We start from the raw sequence: 14,010 nt of genomic DNA on the forward strand, positions 1-14,010 counted from the left end.
AATATATATTATTTAATTTAATTTTATCTCGTACAACTGTACAGTTAATTAATTGCTAATAAAATAATGATTATTTTAAACACACACACGAAATATATATATATATATATATATATCACAGCGCCATATTTTCTCTTTGTAGTGATTTCTGAAACTAAATTATATTGTGTGTTCTAGCAAGCTTATCATACGATTATATTGAACTTTATTATTAAATTCTGTACTTTTGAATAATGTATAATGAATAAAGTCGTTAGATGTCGTAAGATTCTTCTTTTATATTCAAATTACCACAGAATTTTATTAGCAAGAACCAGAGCCGTAACTAGCTATTCCTGTGCCCTGTGCAAGAAATTGCATTTAGGCCCCTTAATTTATTTCGTTTGGGAAAATAATAAAACAAATATATTACAATAGAGTTTTAATAAGATTTATTTTAATTGAACTTTTCTGGCTTTCGTTTCAGCAAATTCATTAATTACATGATCATAATTAATATTTTTAATGATAATGTATTCTATTGAAATAATAAAAATATTGGACAATCGTTCTTGCCGATAGTTGATCATAAATAATTTTTTATTAATTTTAACTTGCTAAAACTTCTCTCGCACAAAGCAATAGAAACGGGAAGAGTTAGAAATATTTGAAGAGCGACATTGATATTTAGGTAAGACTCAAACCAAAATCATGAAGAGCCTGTAGAATATTAAGCGGAGATGCAGTTTCTATATTTTGTATAAGAGTCATTACTTCAAACTTAAAACTTTCAATTTCACTTGTGAATTCGTACTTTTTTTAAATCTTTGCTATATTTAATAGCGAGATATGCAGCTGATTTTTTTTAAATCAGCAACACTCATGTATTGTAAAGAAGAACCATAGAAAAAGCAAAAATCAGCCTTTTTTCAGTAGCATTTTAAAGACCGGGTGCCCCTTCGAGGTCCTATTCGGGCGCATAGTTTGCTTACCGCTTAATCCGCCGTTGAGGTATACAACACATATGCATACCACTACAAAACAAAAAGTTATGTCAGAATTTCTGCACGCCTTTTACAACCTCGAGACTAACATTTTATTCGAGAGTTACCACGTCTTCTATTTAGCAATTTAGCAATTAAAAAAATTCCTGGGCAGATTTATTTTTCTTACAAAATGTTACCTTTACAGATTTCTAGCTCTGCACACTGTAGAAAAATCTAGAAATACAGTTTTGTATATCATAATAATATTAGTCGTTGCCAGAGAGCTCTATAAAGTAGAGAAAAAATCTATAAATTTGAAAACTATAAACATAAATTTAAATGTCTCAAAAAATAAATAAACAAAATTTCAAAAGTCGCTACTTTTGGCTGATTTGTCTGTGGTCTCCGCTATCTCACTACGTCCCTCTAAAAGTCGCCACGGTTGAGAACACTGGTGAGCAGACATCTAGGGTCTAAATAAGGCAAAATGTAATCGCCAATAAAAAGAAGGAAAAATTTAAGATTTAAAACTATAATTTCTTGTGAACAGCAGTTTGGGCCCCCCCTTCCAAGTGTGCCCTGTGCGAATGCACCTGTTGCACCTGCCTAGTTACGGCTCTGGCAAGAACGTATTCAAAACAGTGATAGTTGAATATTTTTAGAAATGCTTTGTACTAAAGAAAAATTGCAAAATGTCTTACAAGGTGATTCATTTCGGAAAACTCCACGCGACCATTCCTTTCACGAGGACTCGACCAACTACCAGCATTCTGCGGCCGGATGGCCGAGCGGTCAAGGTGGCAGCCTACAGCTCTGGGGGACCCGGATTCGAATCCGAACGGGTCGAAAAATCCCCAGGAATTTTTCGGGGGGTGGTCCGTTCGGATATGTTGGGCCCCGTCCCTTACTACCCGGCAGCCCCATTGTGGGCATGGCCGCACCCATAATGGGCCTGCAAAAGGAGGCCCTCTTAGTGCCCACAGGGCGGAGAGTATTTAAAAACAAACTACCAGCATTCGGTGGTTTCATCCACGCGGAGAAAACTTCTCCAAGGGGAAACCAACAAAAATTGGCAACACGAATTGTGTGACTTTCTAACGAATTAGATCATCACAAAAATCTCAGAAAGTTAAGGCAACGAGTAAGTGGGCCCGTTAAAGGCAATTAATTATGTTCTGCGCCTGTGCCATACCGACAATGTGAGTTTCCCGACGTCGTGCAGAATTTAAATTTCGATATTCTTACTAAAGTAATGTCTATAAGATTGGTTTGGAGTCTCAGGCAATCGCCATTTTTCATATAGGAATTCGCGCCACCGCTTAACGTGCGCCTTTATTCGTATCATTTCATTTTTTTTATCCACAATTTATACACGCGAGTAATTTACAAACATGAATATCGCCATTTTCTTCATGATGTGAACTACTGTATTTCCTTATATCAATAGTTTGAAACGTCAACATCGAGTATACACGAGTAGAACTTGCATTTTATGAACGACTCGAAAGACTTTACGAATGCACGCAAAGCGTATCTTTGCAATGAGTCAGGGTTCTATTCCTACAATTTTATCGAGTAATTCAGATTCGAGATAATTCGAATTTCAAAATTTTTCAGTTTTTCACTATCTTGTATAAAGATTTCATAAACGTAAACTACTTATAAACGAAACAAAAGTGGTTCTTCCAAATATCTGTTCGCAGAATAATTAAAAATTCGGAGCATCGCTGTCATTTATTTGCTCGCAGGATTAAGTCGAATCATATACAGAATTTAAATGTTTGAACTACAGAGCAGTCATTTAAAGTAAATTCTCATCATAAATGGAAAGTTTCTTTGTGAATCTTCATTTAAATTGAGGTCATATTGTCATCATGCATCTATTGTTTTATACAGGATGATTGAAAAGAATTTACGACTTTGAAAGCATAACTTTAATCAAGAGGACGTGCAAAATTGATTAGGTGTTAATTTATAGCAATATGCATAGTTTTACTTGGTCATTTTTCTTCGAGTGTCATCAATATAATATAAGCATCCCATCCAAATTCAATTTATGACTCAAAACAGGATACCCACTCTGGCCGCAGTAATGATTCCAGTTTTGAGCACTAAGATGATTCTTAGTGCTCAAAACTGGCATTAACACCTTACAAAGTGGGCAAGGGTGAAATAAACACTAGATCTTCTGACAAAACCATGGCATGACTGATTTCTTCGCTAAACTTTTTGCAGGTTAGTTGGCTTAATTCTCCAGATTTGACACAGTGCAACTTTTTTCTTTCGAGATTTCATTAATGACCTTTTCTATTATACCAGAGCTCAAAACTAGAATCACCATTGACATTTTTCAATCAAACTTGAAGCAGATGGCATAGCCACTGCTTCAAGTTTGGCAAGAAATTGAATTTGGGTGGTTTCTGGAACCAAATAACTATTTGAGGTGAAATTGTGTATTACTATAAAATTAACACCTTACCAATTCAGTAAATTTTCTGATTGAAATTCTATATGCTTTTAAATTCCTTTTTGAATCCTGCAATATGTACAGAATGATCACAATCTCTATACAAGCTAATAAGTTATTTGTTATCCTCAGTTTTTCTGCACAAATCTCAATTTTTCTCCATGTTGTTACAGACATCATCTGTACTAATAGTTGGAAGGTGCAAGTAGATGAATTAAAATCAACTGTCATATTGAGGAATTGCAAAGATTTTCACTTTCACAACAACAAATCATTAACTCTGGACTTCAGACAGATTCTTCCACATTAGAACTGCATCCAATCCATCATTCACTGAATATCTTTCCACATATTTAGTAACAAATAAACTTTGTGGCATTTCTGCATCTAATTCTTGTCTAAATTATACATGCAAACTACAAGATCTTCCATGTATATTGTAACTTTAAAACTAAATGCAAAAACTAGTTGATGGAATAAGAATTAAACATTTAAGTAAGAATTTTCTTTATTCAGTGAACAAAAGTTAAGGAACAGGAAGAGAATACATTAATCTTCCTAGTTACTATGTTCTCAATCAAGCTAGTAGCAACATTAAATTTGCAAGTCTGCAAAATGGAAAATGTCTATTTTAATTATAAAAGCTTCTGTAAAACTAACCAGGCTTTTCAATTGTTATTCAGTAAGCATACGACTGCTGTCAAATTAATTTCTTCCATGATATTCTCCAAAAGATGACAATACACTCAAAATTTATATCCCTCTAGATCAGTTGGAAGCGAATATGAAAACTGACTCTAAAGGAGATTGAAGGCCAGTTAGATACAAAAATTCTTGTTGTACACATGCTCAAATGAGAATTTAATCAGATATTATCGTAACTATTACAAAAATTTAAAATTAGGTGTGTACATTGGTAATTTCTCATCCTTAACCAGCTCAAATCATGTGAACGATCCAAAGACGGTTCTACAAATTCGATATTTGCAGAATGCCGAGCAAACATTTGGTCAATACCGAGTAATTCAAATGATTTACTAGTGATTTTGCTCAACAAATATTTGGCCTTCACCGTTTCCCATTCTTGTTGGTATAACCATACCAGATCAAAGGGAATGAATCTTGGATAAACTCTTAATTCCCACAAAAGACCAATACACTGCAAATAACCAAGTGCATGTAACATGTGCATGCAATGTGACAAACACTTTGGAAAATGGGCAATTATTTAGCATTGTCAAATACCAAATGTGTGGAGCCGCATTGAGATAAAACAGTAAAAAAAATCAGCAATTAAAGTGTATAGATGTTTTATTAATTTATCATTTTTAATAAACGGCACAAATTAATACATAAATAAAAGGAAAAAAAAATAATCATCAAAAGCATCTGAAGCATATATCTAGAGAATTCCAGATTTCGAACTGGTCAAGCACAGTTCGGAATTTTCAAAAACTTCACTGTACAATGCAATTTCTTTCTTTATATATTCTCTAAAAATTATTTATTATTTTTTTAATAGATTCCTAGATATTATTATTAAAATTATTGAATATTTTTTTCTTTTCCACTGCTCCATTTTTGTCTCACAGATCCTTTTAATTACTTACATTTGTTATATATTTTCCATTCCAACAAAAGATTGCATTTTTTGGAAATTCCAATCTACTACAGGTGTATTTTATAGTCGTTACCATTTCTCCAGTTAACCCACGGACAATTTCCCAGAGATGAATAATGCAATAAAATTGGCCTTCGAGGCTATCGATCCATTTCGTTTTCCTCGGTATAACACATTTTACATACAATTTTTAGATAGATACATTACAATTTTTTAAAAAAATATCAGCAAATAGTATATATTTCTTCTATTGTACTGTAAAATCTATGTTTCCTTTTTTATAAACAATTTTCAAAATAAAAAAGATTAGTTCGTCACTTGGGTCGTTAACAAATTTTTCCAAATCGATAAATGCCCTTTATATTAAATGTCAAATTCGGAACTCTCGAGAACCGAATTTCAGCATTTGAAAAACCTCTTCTGACTAGTTTGTCAGTTATTTTACTAAGAACAAAATTTTTATAATGAAAAAATGTACCGATAACATGAAATTTCAGCCTCTCAAACAAGCTTTATAAGCGTTACTGAAATTCCAAAACTCAAGTAGTTTTCTACACTGTATTAACGTAAGTACTTATTACATCTCTCAACAAATTATCACAAATCTCAAGTTGGGCGCATTAACTTCTACAATAATCCCCTCATATATTATATTTTAATCAAAATATAAAATTTACTCTTCCGTGGGAGTTGTTTCTTTTTTATTGTTTTGAATCTTTACAAAGACATAAAAACACAGGTGCTGCCACAGAAATTTTGTAAGTATTCAAAAACTTATCCTTTGTCCTCGCTGAAATTTTCTTATACAACTTAAAAATTACAAAAATGAAACTAATTCTGTGTTTCTGTGCTACATGTTTATCAAATTTTGATGTACATAAAAAACAAAAGGAAACACAATCTGAACGGACAAAAACTAAATTAAGGAAACTGATGATGGAAGAGTATTTTACAATGATAAAAAACACTTCCAAACATTTTAAATCATGGCACATCACAGAATATATATTTACCTTTAGTTGGGCATTAAGAGGAAGAGTAAATACAGTTAAAAAAAAATGATAGTAGTATTCTAACACTTGGAGCGACAAGTGAAGCCCTGATTCTGCCGAAATGGAAGCCGTTTCAAACTACTCTGGCGAACAGAAATTTGATTTCATATGTTGCAACTACATATTCGATAATTAAATCTACACGGGATGCAATTATGTGCGAGCCAAATCTGGCTTGAGAACGATATAGATTTTTTTCTCCCCTATGAAAAACACTTACTAAATTATCTTAAGAAGAAATAAAATATACAATGCTGTGTTTATCTGCTGTATTATCAACAGCTAGCTTCCATACGTGATCCATATACATACTGTTATTCAAAGTGTTAGCACAGAGTTCGTCGACGACACATCTTTAAACTGCCTTCAGCGGGTAGTCTGAATGACAAAGTTACCAAGGCATATTATAGGAGGCAACATTGCACATTCACATGTCCCTTGCAAAAACAGAAAACACCTGTTAATGTTCGCACTTGTAATGCAGTAAGGTCAACAAAAAAGTTTATTATTATTATTATTTTTTTTTATTCTTATTTCCACATTGTTCATGTTTTCTGAATTTAAAAAGTTATACAACTGAATTCTCAACACTCTAGTGCTCCACTGCTGAATTATCCAATGTAGTTTAAGACAAATCTGTAAAGAAAAAAAAATAATATTCTAATATTTAGCATGCTCACAGATACTTTATATTTTAAAATTAAGAATTTTGTATAAATATAAAATACATATTAAAACACATTTTTGATACTTTGTCAACAGTTTTGTGAATTATTTATTCCACTGTCAGAGTCCATCACCAATGTTGAGCCATTTGGTAATGCTATGTTTTGATTTATTGTTATTTCCAAACTGCAATGACGAAAGCCTTTTAAATGCAAAAAATAGGCAATAGTCACTTGGCAAGAAATCAGGGCTATAAGGCAGGCAATCAAAAATTTCCCAGCAATATTGTTGCAACATTTGAACAGTGACATTTGCAAAGTCAAGTATTGATTTTTGACTGCCCATCTTAGTCCTGATCTTGTGTCAAATGATTACAACCCATTTTTGCATTTAAAGAAAGAGCCTATCCCAAAACATTTTGAAAATGAGAACAAACTGAAAAATGGCATTACCAAATGGCTTGAGACATTAACAACTGACTTCTATGACAATGGAGTAAGGAAAGTAGTGACAATATCAACTCTAACAATGAGTTGCATAACTTTCCCGGCTTTTGTGAGATTTTATTTTAAAATCTTACGCCAGTGATTCTCAAACTTTTTCGATCCACCGCCCCCTTTGTTCCATAAAGTTATACCCAACGCCCCCTAACCCATTTTCTCTTGTGTGAGAAAAGGATTAAAAATATTCTTAGGAAAACTTTTCTATGAATCTCACACTTTGTGCCCTTACTGTACATTGTTCTCATCATCTGGAAACCATTAAACGCAATGTTTCCTCTTATCAGCCCCAATTTTGCCTTTGGTCACCGTTCAATACCCTGCCTCTATCATAGATCTATTCATCGCGCCAGAAGGGGGCGTTATTGCTTACTTTGAGAAACGCTGAGCTAAAATAAAAGTCAATGTGTTAGAAATATTCAAGTTGTGATCTTCAATAAAAAATAAAAAATATATAAAAAGTAAACATTTTATATATATTCCGTAGAATTTTTATATATAGAATTTGTCTGCCGTCGCCCCTCTATATTTCCTTAACGCCCCCCAATTCTCTATGAACCTTCTACTGCCCCCCTGACAGCCTCCAGCGCCCACAAGGGGGCGTTATCGCCCACTTTGAGAAACGCTGTCTTACGCCAACACATGAATTTTTTTTGCAGAGTTTTTGACTCTTTTTGGTTTCAGGTGGTCTCAAAATGTGGAGATTTGCGGAAAACTGGGAGGGTCAAATTTGACACGATTCCAATACTTTTTTTCCTTAGTGATGTACAGTACTTGACAGTCAGGAAAGTAAATTAAATGCAAATCAATTATGACTATGTAGGAAAAATGGGTTTGTGACAGCTGGGATATGGTCAACTGAATAGTATTCAAGTAGGCAACAGTCAATTGGGTAACAAACTTAAGTTTTGCAGAGTTTGCAAGCATACAATTTGGCAATTTTTTTGTAAATATTGGTAAAACATAATTATAAATATAAATCACAAATCATCCGAATTTATGGATGTTTATAAATGAACAAAAAAAATTCAAAACAACATATGATGTTGATTATGAAAAAGCAGCAGGAGGTGTTGAAGCCAACCGAAGAATTTTGTGAAAAGTTACAATAGGGAAAATATAATAGAATATTTATGTGGCCTTGTATATACAGTAGAGCGTTGATTATCCGAATCAATTGGGGACTAGGGTTGTTCAAATAACCGATATTTCGGATAACCGATTACGTACAAAAAAAATAGTTTAACGTATCCGATGTTGAAATTTTTCTCCGTTGCGTGTTGCTTTGTGCTGAATTTTCGTCGATGTTAAGCCTAACGAAGACTATTGTATCATTAAGAATTATTTTTTTATTTTGTTTGTACAAAATAAATATATTGAAAAGTATAAAAACAATAAAAAATAATATATCAGAAGTTAATTTAGTATCAAAAACGTAAAATATTTGAGTAGCCCAAGACATAGCCAAAGATTGCAGCGCCACAGCACTGGCAAAAATTTAAATTTGCCGACTGGAATTCTTTCGGATAATTGACGTTTCGGATGATTGACTTTCGGATAATCGACACTACTGTATTTAAATTTACCATGTAATGGACTGATAGGAAAGAATGGTGATTTTAATAAAGAAACAATAACAAATTTTCAATTTGTCTATTATTGACCTATTATTTTGTCACCCAGATGTCTGGTGCCCACTTGACCATGTCCTGGAAAAAAATTGTCTTTTGGCTAAAATAAATTTTTATCTTTCCTTTTTCTTGTTTTCAAATCAGACCTTAGTTTAAAAACACACCTCATAATATTCTTATCTTAAAAGTATTGCATCATAATTACTGACAGATTTAATAATTCATAAATGTTTGCATAATGTTATCCCAAGACTATTTGAATTGTTTGTATTAAATATTTCAACAACTTTACATTTGAAAAGATTTGTGTGATAAATTACAAAACAATAAATTATTGTAACCTTGTAAACAACACTACATGTGCAACCAGTTTACTTTTCCTTTTTGCAATATGCATTAAAAAATGTAATCAATTATAAAATAATAATAATAAAACACAAGTTGACATTGTCCTATTTCAATTACATTTAGCTAAACACAGAAGTGTTTAGCAAAATGAACTGATTTGATTAGAGAGATGAAGAAGACATATATTGCACAAACAATGCATAAGTTATCAGTTAGAATATATAGAATCTGAAAACTAATATTTTATAGCGACAATCTTACATTGTGCTAAACCCCTTTTATGTAAAGTATATAATGTGAAGCTCCTACCCAATTGCACAATACAGATATCCCTTACTTAATGTGGTTATAGTTAATATGCAAAATTAATTGTGGCAATCCCTTTATACACATAGCAAAAATTTTAATTAATGCTGCTTTAACAGTTGTCTTTACTTAACACAGATATGTTTTTCTTAGTAAATAAGATGTTGGTGAATTTGCTATTTTCTTGCTGAGGATGTAATTTAGCTATGATATAGTTGTGAAATTTAACACATTACTGCCAATGGGATATTGTATTATTTTAAAACCGTAGTTTGAATTTCGTTTTCATAAAATCAAATTGAAATGTCTGTGGATAAAATGCATATCAGGCTTATTATGTATGGTTTTTTTAAACTTTCATAAAGGATATAAAGTATAAAGTTATACAAACAGTAAAAAAAATATTCATAAAATGTATGGGGATGATACTCCTGAACATCAGACATGTCAAATGTGGTTTTGAAGTGTTGTATCTTTACTTCAAAATATTCCAAACAAAACGTAAAGGGTGACCAAAAGCCATATACAAAGAAAATTTTCAGGAGAGAATTGCTAAAAATTAACAAATAATGTGAACTTGGAGCATACTAAGATTTGTTACAACATGATGATTGTGTTCCTCATACATCAAGTGAAAAAAAAAACCAAACTGAGTATAATTTGCATGACAAAGGTAGGTTAAGATTTATTTTTAAATTAGTTACACACTTTTATCATGGAAACTTTTCTCATGGATGATGAAATAAAAATATTTGTTATTAACCAAAAAACAATCACCACCAGCAGGTGGTGATTGATTGGTCAAGTACCAACTTATCAGTATTTGATTAATGCGACTTTGATATACATGATAGCATTGAGGGATTAATTAATTGCATTAATCAAGGGATACCTGTGCCTGATATACAAGATTTAGACTCCCTAGTATTGGATTTAAAACTGAGAATAAACCATTACTTTGGAACCCATTGAAATACAAAATCAAAAACATTTCTATTCATCCATTTTTTATAGCTTTTAAATTTTGGAACATAAATTTTAATCTTGTATCTATACTAAACTTTCTCAATAATGTTAATACATACATAAAATTCTTTTAAATCATTGAACTTTTACAATTAACAAGATATGAATATCCAAAAAATTGCACAGTAAATTATTTTGTAAATACTGTTTCTCCTCTGTGGTACACAGCATCACCAACAATATTTCAATTTGTGTTACTAGTCAGAAACATATCTCTCATTTCATACAATACCTTCAACTTAGTGACCAGTGTACAATACTGATCAATGCTTTCCTTAGATTCAATATACAGTGCAATTGTAAGGTTGGTCTGCTGTGGGTCACACCCACATGGCTCAGCCAAATGGTGACATCCAATAGTTCCTAGAAGCTCCTTTTTTCTACCCACTGTGAAACAACTTTTCAATTGCACTGTAGAATCTGATTGATTAAAATTTTCAATACAGTGACTTGATATCATGAATAGTAGTAGTTATTTACAAAAATTTATTGTCAGACATTATTACCCTCAAAATTTATTAGCTCATTTTTACCATTTGCTCATTATTTAAAGATTATAAATAAATTGTAAAGTATAAGCAATAAGTTAATGAGTGGCTGACAAGGTAGGTTGTAATGATAAGCAAGCAAACTTAACATCTACAATTACTATTATGTCTTATACTTTAATTTCAATACAAACTTGTGAACCAATAACGTACTGTACATCTAACTTTGCTACTAAATATATATATTTATATTTCTTATATAGGAATTATTTAATAAAATATAAACTGTAAAAAATTTATTAAAAAAAACAGATACTCACAACTAGGTGTACCATTTTCAAACCTTTTTTGAATTTGATCATATGTGAACTTAACAAAAGTATCATATTGTTCTGGAAAAAAATAATAATAATATAGTTCATTTTTCAGTTTAGATTGGAAACTTATTTGTAATTCAAGACATATTTAATATCAGATATATAATAATAATAATGTGCAAGAAAATTTTTACAAGTACAGTAGAACCTCGATTATCCAGACCTCTATTATCTGGATTGTTCAAAATAAACAAAAATTTTACAAATTTGCTGATTTGCACTTGGCAAATTACAACACTGTTTATGTACATGATGGAATGCATAAAGTTTTTTGTTTCAACAACGTCTCACCCAGCACAGTGGTCATAAACTCTTAAATATATTTTATGTCGTAATAAAAATATAACTTGACATATGTATTTATAAATAATTTATATTCAAATTACATCATTTCTATTACCAAGGTCGGCGTAAGGCCTGAGCGACATGGGCCACCGCCTATGCCTCACAGTCTGAAGGGCCTCGTGCCTCGAAGGTTTACACATTACTTAAAAGCCGTGAACGCGACAAAAAAATTTTAATCATCATAAAACGATAAATAGTTTGTCAAAGTTTTATTCATAAAAATGCAGTTTCAACTGCTTTTTATTTTATAAAATCCGTCTTCTTGTTCCACCAGAGGACCTTTTAAACAATAGGTAGTCTGTTAGCACTGTACTTTGATAAAAGCTCTGTCAGTAGTAGTCCAAATTTAATACGAATGTTTGTTTCTTAAATATTTGATTTTTAATTTGATTTTTTGATTTGTTTCTTATTTTTAATATTACCAATATGTCATCGAAAAGAAAACATGTTGTATTATCATTAAAAGACAAATTTAAGTATTTGTTTTGATTATTTGAATTTTTCCTAATCCAAACTACCTTCATCCCCAATTAGTCTGGATAATCGAGGTTCTATTGTATTAATTACATCAAATACTCAAAAGAGACTGAAATTTGCACAAGTAATAATGGCCTGGAAAAGTTAATATTCAGTGATAAAAAAAAAATTTATTTTAGATAGTCCAGATGGCTGGCAGTTTTATTGGCATGATATTCAAAAAGAAAAGCAAAATGTTTTCTAAATGGTAAGGTGGAGGCAACTGTGATAATCTGGCCAAGCTTCAGATGGCACAGAAAAACAGATGTTACATTTTAAATTAATTCCATGAATGCAAGAACCATCAAAATGTGCTTGTCAACCACTTGTTGCCATCTTCAGAAAAAATTTAAGAGCTAAATTTCATGTTTCAGCAAGATAATGCTCTGATTCACAGAGCAAAGCAAACCTTTGACTGGTTTTTAGCAAATGTTCACATTACTGACTGGCCACCTAGCAGTCCTGTAGAAAACCCAAGGGAAGAACTCACAAAAGCTGTATATGCAAATGGAAAGCAATACAACTCCATGTGTGAGCTAAAATAGATAATTCTGCCTGAGTGGCAAGCCATCAGCACACACTGTATGCAGAAACTTATTAATTCAACAATAAAACATTTATAAATTGATATTGAAGGAGGGAAGGAAATTTTCATACTAATATTTTTAATGACCTTTTCTTTCAGAAACACCAGTTTTGTTACTTTGAGTTCATTCTTGTAACTACATTTGCTTTGGTTTTTTCTTACACAAGTCTTCTAACTTGTAAAAAATTAAAGCTAAATATATTAAGGAGTTTTTCAATAAAAATTTTATTTTAGTATGCATTATTCTGTAGTCACAAACTATATTACAACCACATGCTATTTTAGTGGAAGACATAATGAGAGGAGTTGTCTAATGTTATTTGATGCAGAAACATTTGTTTAAATAATATACTATCAGTTTCTTTATGACAAAAACAGATAAAAATTTAAGATTGACTTAAAATAAACATGACTGTTGACTAAAAAAGCTGCTTGGATAAAGTAACTTATGTGTATATTGTTCTTGTATGACTTTATCAAAGTATTAGCAGTAGCTAATTTTTGTTCCTATGTTTTACGTATGTATCGTTCCTAAAATAGAATACAGAACATGTTTTTATTTACATAAAGATATATTTTATATTAATTAAGTTAAAGTTGTTGGGTTTGTGACCTGAGATAGAAAAGATAATTGAAACAATACTTTATTTATGTGTAATGTAATGCAATTGTGGTTGCTATGACAACAAACTAATTTAAAATTTTTATTATTCAAATATTTGAAATTCTAATGTTTATGAAATGCATCTTTTTGTGTGCTTGTTGTAATTTGAAATACAGTCGACCCCCCTATAACGTGAGTTCCTATAATGACAATTCCTATAAGGTAGCGAAAAAATTGTAGCAACATTCGTATAAAGCATCTCCTAAAACATCTTTGCCGACTCATTTCGCGACAAGATTGATAGAGTCTGGACCAATAGTGGATGAGCAGCCGAACTACTTTCCTCCGCCCTGCGCCACGCTACGGAGCGGCTAAATTGAGTTTGCTATCGTCTGTTTAGTATTATATATAAATTATATATAAATTAGGTACTGTACATATAATTATATATTAATTATATATAAATTAGGTACTGTATATATAATTATATATTAACTTAATTTATTGTAACT

General features: G+C 31.4%; 1 protein-coding gene across 1 annotated transcript in view; it reads right to left on the reverse strand.

Annotated features, from left to right (window-relative positions):
• Positions 1-5,327: 5,327 nt before the first annotated feature.
• Positions 5,328-14,010, reverse strand: part of LOC111623131 (akirin-2-like) — a 43,401-nt gene continuing 34,718 nt past the window's right edge. The window contains exons 3-4 of the mRNA XM_023365615.1: positions 11,391-11,462; positions 5,328-6,741 (exon numbers count right to left, since the gene is read on the reverse strand). Coding sequence (XP_023221383.1) covers positions 6,731-6,741; positions 11,391-11,462 — 83 coding nt within the window. The 3' untranslated portion in view covers positions 5,328-6,730. The remainder of the gene's footprint in view (positions 6,742-11,390; positions 11,463-14,010) is intronic.

Source organism: Centruroides sculpturatus, unplaced genomic scaffold (genome assembly GCF_000671375.1).
Source record: "Centruroides sculpturatus isolate CEXI.00-Female unplaced genomic scaffold, Cexi_2.0 scaffold136, whole genome shotgun sequence".
NCBI classification, from domain to species: Eukaryota; Metazoa; Arthropoda; class Arachnida; order Scorpiones; family Buthidae; genus Centruroides; species Centruroides sculpturatus.